General features: G+C 41.6%; 1 protein-coding gene and 1 long non-coding RNA gene across 5 annotated transcripts in view; one reads left to right on the top strand and one right to left on the bottom strand.

Annotated features, from left to right (window-relative positions):
• Positions 1-15,126, top strand: part of mdga2a (MAM domain containing glycosylphosphatidylinositol anchor 2a) — a 226,889-nt gene extending 211,763 nt beyond the window's left edge. For all 4 annotated transcript variants that reach the window (XM_023952708.2, XM_023952706.2, XM_023952707.2 and 1 more), the window contains exons 15-18: positions 1,826-1,987; positions 10,105-10,235; positions 11,378-11,474; positions 12,506-15,126. In XM_023952708.2, coding sequence (XP_023808476.1) covers positions 1,826-1,987; positions 10,105-10,235; positions 11,378-11,474; positions 12,506-12,594 — 479 coding nt within the window. In that variant the 3' untranslated portion in view covers positions 12,595-15,126. The remainder of the gene's footprint in view (positions 1-1,825; positions 1,988-10,104; positions 10,236-11,377; positions 11,475-12,505) is intronic.
• On the bottom strand, positions 6,687-12,620 carry LOC110017752 (uncharacterized). Its single transcript, XR_002293251.2, has 5 exons — positions 12,481-12,620; positions 12,029-12,129; positions 11,356-11,533; positions 6,876-11,086; positions 6,687-6,814 (listed from the first exon to the last, which is right to left on the bottom strand). It is a non-coding gene; the product is annotated as an uncharacterized LOC110017752 (long non-coding RNA).
• Positions 15,127-16,076: the final 950 nt, after the last annotated feature.

Here is a 16,076-nt window from a genome sequence, read left to right as displayed (position 1 = left end):
GCAATTCTGGTTGAAAAAGATGTTTCGTACAAACCACACAAGCTCCCTGCTCCTCTCTATTCCAATGCATCCGCTTGCCTCTAAGTAATGGGCGAATCTGTTGGCACAGAGTAACCCCCATCCCCATTTCCCATTATCCATGTTTTACACACTCTCCCACTAGCTTACAGTCCCTAAAACTCCCAACCTAACATTAACGGTGCAACAAAAATGGCGAGCAATATCGTAGCCATACAGTTTTCTCCCAGATGTCAGCTCAGACGAGGAAAACAGAGACGTACATGGATCTATTTGTCTGCCAGTGGATAAATGGGAATGGAGCGAAGCTGGAGCTTGAGGCCCGATGATTGTAGCATCTGTGTTTTTTCAAACAGCATTTTTTCCAATTTTCTCCTGATCAGAAATGTTCCTTATTTAATTTACTCCAACATGAGAAAATAGTTACAATAACATGTTAAAAACAACACAAACCACCATTTTCATTGGAGTGGGTCTTTGAAGCAAATCTCACAGATTTAAACAAAGGTCCCAAAACCGTTCTAGTGTGAAAACACCCTTTAATAATTATATGTCATTACCAGGCCAACAGTGGTAAACTGCAAACTAAACTCCATAAAAAATACCAGAAGTCCTTTTAGATTTGCTGGCTTTTATGTTTTTATGTTTAATATACATTTTTTTGTGCCTTCTCCTGATTTTTAAGTAGTTTTGACCCGTGTGGTAGCATTTTTTGATTATTTCTCGTTAAAGTACTGTGTAAATAAACTTTAGTTAAAATTCTTAGGGATGCCGGTTAAGAACTTTAAGTAAAAGAGAAGTAAAAATCAACCAAACTCAAAAACCTGCACTTTGATGCAGTTAAAAAATATGAAGAAAGGGATTTTATTGAAGCCAAAGTTTTAGGAATTTTGTAGTCACAGCTTTGTAGTGATCAAAAACCTTTATTTTGAAAAGTTCTGTCTGATTTGAGTCTGTGTGCGCCTTCAAAAAAACTGTTCTCTTTAGATATTTTTTTATTGACTTTTTTCAAACTTCTGGATTCAGTCACATTTTGTGGTCTTTGTCATTATTTAAAGAAAAATGTCATAAGCTATGAGCGACTCTATCAAGCCCATCTCTATATTTCTGTGATGGGACTTCGAAGTCATGGAATATAAATGCGTCCGTGGCGTCAGCAGCTTCTGAAACGGTAAATAATGCATCGATTTTAATCACCTAATGGTTGCAAAACGTCCCGCATGTCATTACCAGCCTGTTCCTCCCCGCATACAACGATCTGATAAGGGAGGGGCCTTTGTCATGTGACTAATGATACGGGGGGGGGGGGGGGGGGCAGCTGCTGGAGATCACAGAACCTGCCTCGGCTCCAGAGGACCGTCTTTACATCTGCAGCAGCATCGCTTTCGAGCCGGGAAAGCAGAAATTGAAACACATACCCCCACCCCCACCCCCGTCTTATCAATCTAATTTGCCTCTGGCTGTTCCTGAAAGGGCAGCTGAAGAAAAATCCTCGATCTGTGTCTCTGATATGGAAGCTTTCATTTATATCACCCTATCTTAGTGTTTACCCCAAGAAGAAATGTAGCCTCAAACTCTAAATTCATCATTTTTTTCTTCCATTTTTAGCTGAATTTCTCGTCTCAAGTGTCAAAACAAAACATATCTAACCTGAGAGCTTTCAATCTTTTCTCCAAGTCCCATAAAAAGTCCATTTTGTAACTTCAGATCCTAAAAAATGTTAGATAAACAGTGAGGCAGTCGTCTAGTTTTATCTGAACATGCTAATTTTTCAGCTGTCCTCATATGTTGTGTTGTTTTGGTTTAGGCTTCTACATGTACATCGAGACATCGCGGCCACGTAAAGAGGGGGACCAGGCGCGCCTCATCAGTCCTTTCTTTAATGTAGCTCCCAAAAACCCTTACGGCATCACCAACCCGCCTGCCTACTGCTTCAGCTTCTTCTACCACATGTATGGAAAACACATAGGTGAGACTCGGCCCCCTCACTCAGCACATTCTTGTCCTGATCATTGACTGTATGAGAGACCTGGACCGAGAGACCACACTTCTGGCTCCAATGAACTGACATCAAAACATTCGCCATTTTTTTAAATATAGCAGAGATGGTTAGGTTGGTATTTTGTGGTGCACTTTTTGGTACGAGCACCAAATTTGGTATGGTTGCACCTTAGGACCAACTCTTTCAGTTGCAGTCTTTAAACTTGAGGAGTATCTACAGAATACTATAATATGTATATTTTATTTATATTTTTACATTTTGGATTTTCCTTTGATTTTCTGAAAGAGGGGAACCTAACATACATCCATGTAAAATTTGGTTCTTGTACCACAAAATGCACGATTATTTCATGATTATATGCACACAATAACCAACTCCACTAATACAAACGCTCCCATGTCTGAGCCAGAAGTCGTTAGTAAGCATGAGTGGTCCGAGTCGTTATTTCTACGGCAACAAATCTCGCCAATCAGGAGTAAGCTTGTTGGAAGTCCACGCCCCTACCTCTTGAAAGTGGGCTCCGGAGAATCTGTCAATCAAACATTTGGAACGTTCAGTGTGGGACGGCATACTTTGAGAAATCTGATTGGTCAGTTTAATCAGTCCAGTTCTCATAAACAGTACATTAACGAAACACCTGCTGTTGTTCAGAAATTTGACCCATTTGAAATGAGCAAAACTAAACTTTGATGAAAACAGTTTTACGTGAAATGTGATGCCTGACATTGATAAAAATTATTTATCTTGATCTGCAAAAAAATGTTTAAAAACTATAGAAAAATTTGACCTTAAACTATTTTTGCAAAAAAAAAAATTCCAAAAGTGAAATGGGAATTTTGAAAATAATCTAACAACTCTGACTTATTTAAATTCAATTTCTAAAGTTTGGAATTTCAACTTAATTATCTAACGTCTGACTTTTTTTTGACTAGATTAAACAAAAAGGTCAACACTATCCAAAAAATAACATTAAAATGTTTGGATTATTGTTTGATTTTTGAAATAAAAGTCTAAAATCTCTATAAAATAAATATAAGAAATAGAAATAAATCATCTAACTAACATTTGAAATTCCAAAAACAAAAATTAAGTCTTTTTTTTTTTTTTCAATCCAAAAGTAAAGTTATAATTTTTATTTCTCATGCTTGACTGTTCTAATGTTTTGGAAATAAATTTAAATTTCTGCAAAATAAACACTTTGAGATCAATAATTGAGTTATAAAAAAGCTAACGTGAATTCTATGCATTAAATCTGATTTTAAATTTTATTAGAGTAATAAAGCCATCAATCTAAGAACTCGTTCAAATACTGCAGTGAAATAAAACATTATTGTAGTTATCTGTCTTTTTTTTCGTTCAGAACCTTTCTTGACTGTGTTTCTTTTTCCGGTTTTAAAGACTCTGAATTCCTGAATTTTCAAAGGGATAAGTGCTCGATTTTTTTTAAAGAAAAAAATAGAGGTTTTTAGGGAAAAATACTTTTTTCTGAGAAATCTCAAACTTTTACTTTGAAGTCTGACTTGAAAAAAGAAATAAAGTAAAAAATATGAATTTTTTGCCACTTTTTTGAGTGCTTTTCCAAGAATGAGAAATCACAAAACTTGTGTTTACGTCATTCATGTTCAACTAAAGAGGTTTTTTTGTTATTCTCGAGGAAATACAATGCAGAAAGAGCAGCACTTTTCCCCTGAAAGCAGCAGACATGTCAGTCATTTTCCACAGTTCCACCGTTTGCAGCCTGCAGATGTATTCTTTGATTGTAAAATTACCCGGCTGACACTCTCAAGCAAAGCATATCGCTTTTTGTCAACAGAGCCTCTCAAATACACACATATCTTAAACTTTTGCGCTGATCACTGCCTCCTGGCTCGTGTGAAGAAAGCAGAGCAGCTCTCTGTGGTGTCCTCCTTCAGCTGGGTGTTTGAGAGCGTGCTCTTTGTTGGGGTTTGGGCATTTTGGAGTCGTGAGCAGAGCTTTCTTGCGGGGTCACAACATAAAAAAATAAAATAAAAACAGAAAGATCACAGCATTTGGCACCAAAGCAGCAAGTAGTCTCCCTGATGAGATGAGCCGTGTACAGTCAGCATCTGGCAGAACTCTGGTGAGGTTTGGAGTTATCACAGCAAAATCTGTTATCTACACCCTCCAGTGCTGGTTGGTTTTTTGTTGTTGCTATGTTCAAGGGAGGACCGCTTCATGGCTGGAATGTCACACGGGGTTGCCACATCCATCCCTCCATCCATCCAACCATTCATCCATCCATCCATCTTCTTGATGGCTTTAATCCCTCTCAAGGTTGCAGGGTTGCTGGAGCCTATCCCAGCCACTGTTTGGACACACCCTGAACAAGTTTGGCAAAATGTCCAACGTTGTGTCCAAATTTCTTTACTGCTCACTACTTAGTGCACTAATTAGGGGTATCTGAATTGACAATTCCAAAATCCTGTGACCTGGAAATCTCCTAGAAGTCTCTGTAAAAAAACTTGTGTGCTCACTAGTTTGGCAAATATATTCAATTTCAAGTCAATTCATTCAATTCGAACCTCGGATTCAGGAACAACAGTGCGGTTTCCGTCCTGGTCGTGGAACAGTGGACCAGCTCTACACCCTATCTAGGGTGCTGGAGGGTTTGTGGGAGTTCGCTCATCCAGTCCATATGTGTTTTGTGGATTTGGAGAAGGCGTTCGACCGCGTCCCCCGTGGCATCCTGTGGGGGGTGCTCTGGGAGTATGGGGTCCGGGGAGCCTTACTGAGGGCTGTCCGGTCTCTGTATGACCGGAGTAGGAGCTTGGTCCGCATACCCGGCAGTAAGTCAGACCTGTTCCCGGTCCACGTTGGACTCCGGCAGGGCTGCCCTCTATCACCGGTTCTGTTCATAGTTTTTATGGACAGAATTTCTAGGCGCAGCCAGGGGCCGGAAGGGATCTGGTTTGGGGACCACAGGATTTCCTCTCTGCTTTTTGCAGATGATGTTGTCCTGTTGGCTTCATCGAACCGGGAGCTCAAGTGGGCATTGGGGCGGTTTGCGGCCGAGTGTGAAGCGGCTGGGATGAGGGTCAGCACCGCTAAATCTGAGGCCATGGTCCTTGACCGGAGAAAGGTAGTTTGCCATCTCTCGGTCGGTGGAGTGTCCCTGCCCCAGGTGGAGGAGTTTAAATACCTTGGGGTCTTGTTCACGAGTGAGGGAAGATCGGAGCGTGAGATTGACAGGCGGATCGGAGCAGCGTCCGTAGTTATGCGGTCGCTCTATCGGTCCGTCATGGTGAAGAGAGAGCTGAGCTGAAAAGCAAAGCTCTCAATTTACCGGTCGATCTACGTTCCAGTACTCACCTATGGTCATGAGCTATGGGTCATGACCGAAAGAACAAGGTCCCGAATACAAGCGGCTGAAATGAGCTTCCTCCGCAGGGTGGCTGGGCGCTCCCTTAGAGATAGGGTGAGAAGCTCGGTCACCCGCGGAGAGCTCGGAGTAGAACCGCTTCTCCTCCACATCGAAAGGAGCCAGTTGAGGTGGCTCGGGCATCTAGTTCGGATGCCTCCTGGACGCCTCCCTGGAGAGGTGTTCCGGGCATGTCCCACTGGGCGGAGGCCCCGGGGAAGACCCAGGACACGCTGGAGAGACTACGTCTCTCGGCTGGCCTGGGAACGTCTCGGGGTCCCCCCAGAGGAGCTGGAGGAAGTGGCTGGGGTGAGGGAAGTCTGGGCATCTCTGCTCAGTCTGCTGCCCCCGCGACCCGGTCCCGGATAAGCGGAGGAAGATGGATGGATGGATGGAAGTCAATTAAATTGTATTTGTATAGCCCAAATTCACAACAACAGTCGTCTTGATGGGCTTTGTATCGGTAATTGAAAAAGTTCAACATAAAATCAATAGACAACCCAAGTCCCTCCAAATATAGACCACAATGCATTGCGTCTCTTCATGAGTCATCATTTGAAAAGAATGTTTTTAAATTTGTATTTTAGAAATCCTCCAAGTTTTCTCCATAATAGTGGAATTATAAATAGTCATCATGAATTTTCATATTTATGAGGTTTAACTTGGGCAAATGGGTGATGTCAGACTAGTGAGCATGTGTCCAAACCATTTAAAACTCCAGGATACTGTATACATTTTAGGGGTTAGGGAGTAGCAAGGGAATCGGGACATAGCCCAAAACTTTAAATCCAGCTCTAGTTTTCTTCTTTTAAAGCCTCATTGTTCCAGAACCCAGAGAACAAACCCAAAGAAAAACAAAAAATGAACCTCCTCCAGAGTTTGGGGGCGGGGAAGTCACTGGAGACGCTGCACGTTAACCAACCAGTGTCTGTTTATAGAACTATCTCCACCAAAGTACACCCAGAGGCTCCAGTATAGGTGGATCTTTGAGTAGCAGCAGGAATATTTTGTGATCTATATTTGTCCTATTTAAAGACTGAACATATGTTAAAGCTGTTCTCCTTACTCTACTGACAAAAAATGTTAATCCTATATTCCAAACGAACACGATTCTGCATCAAATTTGCTGCTCGACACGTTTCTAAAAAAGTGTTCATAAACATGATGGTTCTGACTCATGTGGGAGGAGTTACTGTCCAAAGTTTCATCACTACTTGGAAGCTTTGACATGTGTTTATATCTCATATACAGTCAATGCATGGAAGACACAGATGATGTTGAGAGATTGCGTTTTATTATTAAGAATAGCTCTACAAAAGCATCAGTGATCATGTCTCCATGTCCGGTTTCATGACATCATTTAGAGACTCTCTCAGTACAGCAGTGCTTCTCAATTATTTTTTGCAAGGCCCCCCCTAGGAAAAAGAAAAGATAATGAGAAGAAAATGTTTCTCCCCGAGCAATTGCCCGTATTACCTGTGTCTGAAACCGCTACTACTGCGCATCTCCCCTGGCATCGCATCACTATTTGAGAAAGCTGCAGTACGGTGAGGTTCATCATGTACTGCAGGAGCTGCGTCTGAGTAACGGCGCTTTCAGCAGTACTTTCATCTCTGTGACCCAGTTTGACGACTTGCTGTCCTGCGTTAGTCCAAAGAGGGAAGAAAAAAATTTTTTAAAATAAAGACTTAAAAAATTGTCTAGATGCAAATGTGAAAAATATCACAGAGTTCAGAAAAACGATCAGATTCTCCTCCATGTTTGTTTTGGATGCACTGATCACGTCAACACGTCATGGGACAAAGCGGAATTCCAGATTGGGTGACGCATTTCCTTTGTTGAAATTGAAACATCTGAACTCTGGAAACATTATGCATTGTTCCTAAATATTCACTGCATGGGGATCAGAATTTCTGTCATTGCGTGTTGTCACGCTGCCCGAAATGCACTACCGCTAGACCACCCTGCCTGATGCTCAAAAGGGTGCACAAGACCTCAGATGACATTACCTTGGACCTAACATTGAAACAAGACGGCCCTTACCCAAAACCATATTCAGTGTGACCACAGCTTTAGACTTCTATTTGTTGAGTCTCTGGCCTCATTTAGACACTCCGAACGGCTTTTGCTCGAAAATCCGGACATATTGGACTTGTTTTGTCTTGCTGGTGTATACGCTAACTTAGCTGTTCCTAATCCCTTCCTGTACATATGTTTTTTAATTCCAAAATAGAAAAAAAGATTCAAAAACTTTTTTTAAGACTCAGAAACAGCTTCTGATTCCTGCCATTTTAGGTGGTTTTGTGTGAAACACTCTGAAGAGCCATCCGTCTTCACACAAATTGTAAACAACCACCTACTTTCACAGGGAGTTCAAGGAGGGTGGAGGCAGGCTAGCTCAGCAGGAAAGCTGAGGCTGTAGATCGTGCTGTGAGTAGCAGCTCATCGCTTCAAGGAGATGGTAATAAAAAAACACACAAAGCTGAGGAGAGGATCTGAACGGGGCTTCCGTCTCCTCCTCACATGGATAGCTTAGAGCAGCGTTTGAAATCCTCGTGACTTTTTACGGCAGCTGAGATTCGCCGTTCCTGCGGACAGATATCTAACAGTCTGGATGGCAGAAGAGAATAAGGAGAAGGAACAATGAGGTTTCAGTCAGTGTCATCATCTCACAGCTTCACAAACGCGCCCGGCGGCATGTCCGGGGGCAGTCACTATGGAGCCGCAGCAATCGGAGCTGTTGCTTCTGCGTTCTTCGAATGAATTCTTTTAAAAAAAAGACGGATTAAGCTGCGATGCTCCTCTCGTTGAAATTCAGCAGAAATGTAAAGAAGAACATTTTAGCATTCAATCAAAATTTAAATTGGCCATTACACGTTATTAATTCGGATTATCATGATCCCTGGAATAATTCATGAAGCCTCATGAAGCCTCAGATTAATAAATGGATTGGTTTAGGTTCGCGAGTGCGACCTTTGCCTCAGCTCGACTCTGCTGAATATCTAAATATGAAATGTGGCAAATGGAGCTGACTTCTCACCTCACCTCAAGTCTTTCAGAGGGAGTGGCATCTGGGAGCAGAACTGCCTGATGAAGAGAGAAGCAGTTTATTCCTCTTCAGTTTTAATTTAGATGAAGGCCGATTAACAGACAGAACAATGTTCCGAACGTTCATTAGTTCTGACCGTCGCCTGCTGAGCCCCTCGAAGAGTTCCGGCTGAGCTTTGATAAAGAATTTTCTTATCTACGGTTCCTGTCAGCGCCGCTCCCATAAAGATAGTGACTGAAGAGGTGCTAATGAAACACTCGTTCTAAAAGGTTCTGAAGCTGTGTAGTTTGGAGGGCTTTGCTCTGTTGGTTTGATCCACAGCAGCTCTGGCAGCCACTGTAAGCCTTTGAAATTCTCTTCAGTCGAATGTCTCTCTATCGTCTTTGCTTTACAAAAAGTAAGTTTTGATCTGCCACATCACCTTGGGATCTGGGTCTGGGGTCTAATCAAACACTTTTTTGTCTGTTAGCTAAATATATTTCAAATATTGTTAATTCCTAACAAGAGATGCAGGCTAAAATCCACATTTATGTAAATATATTAAAAACCCACTCTAATAAAAATTGTTTTTGGCATTTTTAACCGGTTCTCATCATGGAGGATGAGAAAAATAACTTTAAAATTACATTACTGAGTATTTCTTTAATCAAATTGTAGTAAATCAGGACAATAAAATGCAGTTTAAAAAAGAGATTATTTGTGACGTAGTAAATGCGTTGGGCGGGTCACAAGCTCTGCCCATCCACTTGCAGACAAATAGATCTAAGTACATCTTCATTTTCGTGAAGACAAGTAAGAGAGACCTATGTGTCTCCCCACAATACTGTACACATCTGTCCACATGACCACAAAGGGCCTCCCCCCAGGATCCCTCCAGATCACAGTGAGGTGGGGCCCCCACCACATCTGTACCCAGCCAATCTCCTAATCTGAAAAATCTAAGACCAAGTGGAATGAATTACAGGCTGCACGGTAGGGTGGTGTAGTGGTTACCACTCTTCACAGTGAGTAGGGCCTTGCTCAACTCCTAGCTGGGGTCTTTCTGTGTGCACGTTCTTGTGTGTGTGTTTTCTTCCGTCTTCCCCCTAAAAACATGCTTCACTGGAAAACTTCTCAAAACATATATTCTTATGCCACGTACACACGGGGCATGTTTCTTCAGAAACTCTCTGAAGGTGTTTTTGAAAACGCATTTAGCACGCTGTGTTTCCACAGGTCTGTTACTACCCGAGGCTTGCATATGTACTCACAGTTAGAAGAGGCTTTGTGCGAAATGTTGAAGCTTGGTGCAAATCTTTTGAATCGTGCTCCAGGCTTTTTCTTTCACAGCTTAATTCCGATTTATTAAAGACTTGTTGTCATTAAATTCCATACAAACAGCAAATATTAATTTCTCCATCGTGATCGATTGTCTCCAAGTTGGTACTTCCGTGTTTTGAAAAGGACTCTACCCAGTAATTACTACCAAATCCGGGTCCCTGATTGGTCAAAGTTCAACTGGTTGAACTTTTGTATGTAGAGCCTTAAAACAGACTTAAAAACGTGAACGACAAATTTGAACAAAGAAATCAAAAATATTTGTTTACATAGACTCGTCAGAGGAGCAGCAAACATCGGTTTGTGTGTGATCTCAAACCTTCCTTGGGTTTCCTCCAGGAACACTGAATGCGTTCCTCAAGCAGAAGGGACTAACGGCCTCCGAGGCTCCTGTGTGGTCACTGACTGGTAACCAAGGCGACCGGTGGAGGCAGGCCAAAGTGAGCATCCATCCAACATCATCTTTCCAGGTAAAGAGGCATCTCATCTGTCTGTGTTTATGAGGTGTTCACCTCCTTTGAGTCTGCACCCTGACTCAGCACATCCAAAAGGGGAATGTTGGTCACAAAAGAGCGGCAGCGTTTCCGTTACAGAATTGCTGTAATTAGTTACCACCAAAATAATTTACATAGAATTTAGCTGTAATGTGTTTTAGCATTAAACTATGCTTTAATAATTGTAATAATATTTAATAAAATCACTGTTTTAATTAATTTTGCTGTAGGAAAAAATCCTATTGGGACTTTTGCTAATAGCATTGTTGCCAAAGTGAGTTGTTATCAGAGTTCAGTTGAGTTTTTTCAGAGAGAGCTCATTCTGGTGCAGACGGAAATTTAATGTGAACACCAATGCATCTGTCTTGTTTGCCCCCAAATCCAAAAAGCAAAGGAAAAACAAGCTTGTAAAAGATTATTCTAAATATTTTGTCAATTGCTAAAACTAAGTTTTGTGCAAAGAGGCTCGTGCTTCGTGCATTATGGTGCGTTCACACCAAACGCATTTGGGCATCAAATTTGCATTGGACGCCTCTTTTTTGACACCCGTCAAATTCACTACAAGACGCTTTTCCAAAATTGTGTAAAAAATTGCTCCATCAACAGATTTTAGCCTGATCGCTACATGGAGGCACTGATTGTATGTCTCAGTTACAATTCACGGAACACTAGCATGATTTTTAGAGATCAGATTTATTAAGTGCTCAACTAAAACATTGGTAATCAGGACTCTATGTCTGCCAGTACGGAGAGGTTCACCATCTACTGTAGGCACTGCATCTGAGTGACGCCACATCCGTCTCTCTGTGACCCAGTTTGACGACTTGCTGTCCCGCATTAGTCCAAGCAGGGAAAAAATAAAAATAAGAATCAATTTAGAGAACATATTTAGTATTCACGAAACACTTACTACACCCACAACAATCCTATGTTCCATTTTCAACAACACCCCTTGAGGTGGTTGTTTAAAGGGTCAGCAATAAACACCTGTGCTCTCCTTAAAAAACAACATTTTAATGTTCTTTGATTTTTTTTCAGTTCCAATTTTTTTAATAAAACTTTTACATCTTTAAGGTCAACTACATAAATGAATTACCGGCTTGTTTTGCTCTTTGCAGGTCATTCTGGAAGGGATCCGTGGTCCAGGAATCGAGGGAGACATAGCCATAGACGACGTCACCCTTGAGGAAGGAGGGTGTCGAGACCCTCCACCCAGTGAGTTTTTCCCCAGTGCTCCCTCTTTCCACTTTGACACCTGTTTTCAGCCTCTCCTTCTGGTGAACCAAAGCAAAAAAAAAATGTACAACTGCTAGCAGCTCCCATTACCAAAACCGATGTTGCCATGACAACTAGGCTGTAATTGCATAAACGGGAGGCATGCGGCTGGCTGAGCGCAGGACGGTAATAGTGCTTTAGGAACAAATAGACGTCTCTGACGTGGGCATCTGCTCCTAATAATGTGCCGAAAGGTCATTCCCAGTCGTAGGTGTGCCTTCTCCTCAGGAAAAAAAAACAAAACAAGTCAGAGTTTTCTATTTTAATTATTTATGTCAGAGCTTGGAGATTACCCAGAAAAAATCACAGATAGTGAACCTGCGAGACGAATCCTTTCCATTTCTGCACTTTGAAGATTGAAAGCCACAACATGAATACATTTGGAGTAAAAGGAGTGGTCATGCCGGCTGAGGACAGGGCAGTATGAATTATGCAACTCAATCTCACTTGATGAATCTTACATGACTTTGGCTAAGAGGAAAATTAAGAAATACCTCATCTGGCCTTATCAGAGGTGACTCCTCATTGACGATGTTCCTCTGGCAGAAAAAGAGTCACTCAACTTCACAGCCCACGCTGCCATTACCACTCTTTTCTTTTAAAAAGAGGAACACAAAAGGCAGAACAGCAGCATTGTTGAAAATCTTAACATGTGTCTATTTAGCCTGTGAAATTCATATAAATATAATATAGATGTTATTATACATATATTTTATCACATCTATATATATATATATAAACTTTGCAATGTTTTACTTCATGTATAACATCTACAAAGCAAATAACAGAGATGCACTGTTTGATACACACATTTCCGAGACTCCTATCATTTGCACAATCTGAACTTTCCTTAAAAAAAACAACTTGGTTCATGTTAATGTATTTCATCATCATTCCACTAGGGGCAGTAGAAGTTATTTTTCTGCTTATTTCCAAATGTTCTTACGTGTTCGTGTCCTTTGTTGTTTCAGACATCAGTGCCAAGGCGCAGTCCCCCTCCATCCATATATGGCTGCTGTGGGTCGCCCTGGCGCTGAGCCTCCTCCCGGGTCAGAGGTGACGCGGCTCCTGGCAATCTCAGAGGCGAATGTTCGGACCCGCTGTCTGTGAGCTCCACCCTCGGCATCCAATCACCAAAGATTCATGCATCCTGAAAGCAGCAGGGTCCCTGATGGATCGCAGACCACGGAGACGAGATGGAGGGACTTTCTAAAGGACAACAGAAAAGTAATAAACAAGATAATTGACTTTTTTTTTTTCTCTTCTGGAAGAACGAAGCCCCTCCGTGCAGGACTTGAGATGAGTTAAGGAGCACAAAGACCAGGGGCTGAGAAGGAGCCTGGACCTCTGGAGGATTTTGTAAAGCACAAGAATCACCTGTGAAGCTGTGGAAACGTCCTACGGATGGCGGTGGACCACAGTCAAATTTTAGGAATAAAGGTCCCCTCCTCAGTCCGTCTTTTTTCATTTCGTTTCACCAGATCTCACCTGTTTTTCCCTTCAGCTCAGCCTCACCTCTCATCTCGGCATTACTTTGTCTGCTTGGTGCTGTTCTGTAGATAAACACGGACTGCGGAAGCGTTTAGTTCCCTCTGCTTACCCCCCGCCCCCTGTAGCTGCCTATTTTTGAACACTGTGCTCACGAGTCCACGTGGCCAGGGACGGCATGGTGGCAGAAAGTGGAAAGGATGGGGAGAGGAGCACAGGAAGGTCTTCTTAGCAAATTAGTGGAGCCTGACTCAAACATCGGGTCACCGTTCTGCCTGTGGAGCAGAAGCCACTTTACTTTCTGCCATGAAACAAAGTGCCTTCAAAGATAACCGTGAGCCGGGCTGTGGACCAACATCCAACACATTGCTTTTCATGTTTCCTCCAATGGGCTATTTTCTACCTTTTATTTGATTTTATTTGATTTTTTCCTCCCCACAAGTGCTGATGGGAAAGCGATCTATCAGAAGGAGGAAGAAGTGTTGGGCAGGAGGTGCTGCTGGACCCTTAGCTAGGTCGGGAAGCATTAACAAAACAGAAAAAAGGAAAACTAGAGGCTGGGGGCTCTTTTGCTTTCACTAAAGAGGACTAACAGGCAAACTTCACAGAACAAACGCCCTCTTCTGTCATCTCTGGCCTGCAGGCAAGCGTTTCCAAACGCTGTCGAGGAACTCCTCTTCTGGGTGGAGCCCCTCACCAAAACCCCCATTTATATGGAACAACTCTGACAAAAAAGCTCATAACAATAGTCCTAATATTTTATTACTCTAGCGAGAATGTTTCTCTGCTTTTACACGAACTGTAAAGACTGTGGGATCTAGAGACGTTAACCGGCGCGGTTTTTAAAAAAAAATGTATTGTACAAAAGAACAAAAGAGATCAAAAGAATATGAATAATTCTGTTCATTGTTGGTTTTTGACAATGTTTTAGGACTTGTGTCTTTCTTTTTCTTTCAAAGATGACTTTTTTTCTCTTTCCGTCGTCTCCCTCTGCATCGCTAAAATATCAAAGCCGATGGAAGCATAAGAAGTAAACCAGTTTGGTAAATGTATAACTTGTAAATGTTAAAGACGCTCTGTTAAAAGGTTTATGATCAATGTTTTATGTTCGGAGTCCAGGAAGCACAACATACAATTTAAGGTCTCGACGTATACAAAATTCTTTTTTTTTTAAATATATATTTCTCTGCACATGTGCGACCTGCTCCTACAGATTCAGACTTTCCGGCTTCACGTCGAAGCGCTGATAATCCGGGTCGGAGTGCCGCCGCCCACGTCGGAAGTCCTCCTGACGGGCGCGGCTCAGCACTGTAGCTTCTTCACCTAAAGCCTGGATTAGTCTGAGGGGGTTGTATTCATGTGGGGACATAAAACTGTGTACAATATGTGTGGTCAGAAAATGTAAAGATATAAAAAAAAAAACACCCAGAGCAGATTGATGAGCATTTCAGGGCATTCTTGCAGTTCTGTTTTGGTCTGCGTGCTATGAAGATATCCTCATCACATATCTTATGTCCGCTTCTCTTTTGGTTCTATTTTTTTATCTGTTTATTATGATTTCAACTCTCATATCATGCTGAATGTAAAAGAAGTTCTTGCTCTTAAAGTCTTACTAGGTGTAATGTTTTACCAAATCATCTGTTTCCTGTGTGCTTTTGAAGATGAAAGGGGTTTCGTGCGCACGTTAATGAGATCACCTTTGTCTGGTTCTCGGACCGAATTTTGACCAAATTGACTAAAGTTTAGACAAAATTTAAGTTAACTGATAATTATACTGCTAAGAAAAGGTGCTCCGGTGTCCACAGAGTGTTGATTTCTAACAGGTACAAGCAAATCAGTTGTTTAAAAGCTACAACTGTTTTATGCATGTTTATTTGGGTCATGGCGCAGCTCAAAGACTTGGGTCTCTGAATTACCTCCTCCAGTTTACTAGGTGGTACTATAACCATTTTTATTGGGTCATTTTCCAATAAATGTGAAAATATGGGTTCTAATCCCTTCTAGGATGCAACTTTTGTGGAGAAAACATCTTAAATTTGAAACTTATATTTTCTGTTATCATCTACAGTTTGTCTTAAATTAAAAAGTTCAGTTTTTAGCCTTTTTTGTTGTCCAAAGCTGATGTCAAAGAAAATGTTGGTCCAAGTTTCCACAATGGTGAAGTTGCCAAAAACAGCTTAGACCCACTAACTCAAGCCACTATGGGTGATGTTTACTAAACCAGTGTTTTTCAACCGTGGTGCCGTGAGATATGGTCAGGTGTGCCGTGGGAAATTACCCATTTTCACTGATCTAAAAACATTGACCATCTCCAGGAAACCAGCTCTGTGTTCATCCAAACAGGCCCTGATAAAACACTGAGTAGTTAGGAATATGAAAGATCGTAAAATACTTTTTTCTTTGTGTTTTTTGATTCTATTAAAGACATTTTAATACCGCGATTTAGCCGCAGCTTTAGCTCTGTTTTCGGAAAGGTCCCACCCCTTCAGCTGTCTCCACCAATCATTCTTGGAGGCTTAATCACATGTCAACAGTCTGACCAATCAGAAGGGGTTAAAGTCTTCACTTCCTTGTTCAGATTTAGCTCGTAAAGTCTCTCAGTCCCAACAAAAATAACAGCTAAAGCTCGTCTTCAGCGGTGTAGCTTTACGCAGAATCCGGTGTCAGACCTTGGAACAAGTGAGCAAAATAATAAATCTCAGAGACACAAGTCTCTCTGGCACAGGCGTCACTTTTTCACTACATCTCCCATGATGCATTGGGTTAAAGTGACAGCATCTCTGCGTTACTATGAGTCTTACCTGTTAAACATCTTGAAACCACAACAAACATACATTTAAACAGTTTTTACATCTTCTTGATGAAATCAGAGGTCAACAGTTTAGTTCTCCTTCAAGGTTTGTGTTTATTAACAGCAAAACATCCCAGAGTTTGGTCCAAGTCATCTTTCTAACTGAAACACTTTTCTAATAACGTCTGAATTGAAGGACAAATTCACTTCAGTCACTTTTGAAAAATGAAAAGTTAAGCCTATATAGAAGTAAAAACAACATG

Source organism: Oryzias latipes, chromosome 24 (genome assembly GCF_053564925.1).
Source record: "Oryzias latipes strain Hd-rR chromosome 24, Olatipes_Hd-rR_3.1".
NCBI lineage: Eukaryota > Metazoa > Chordata > Actinopteri > Beloniformes > Adrianichthyidae > Oryzias > Oryzias latipes.
This window is presented reverse-complemented; position numbering and strand designations above follow the sequence as displayed.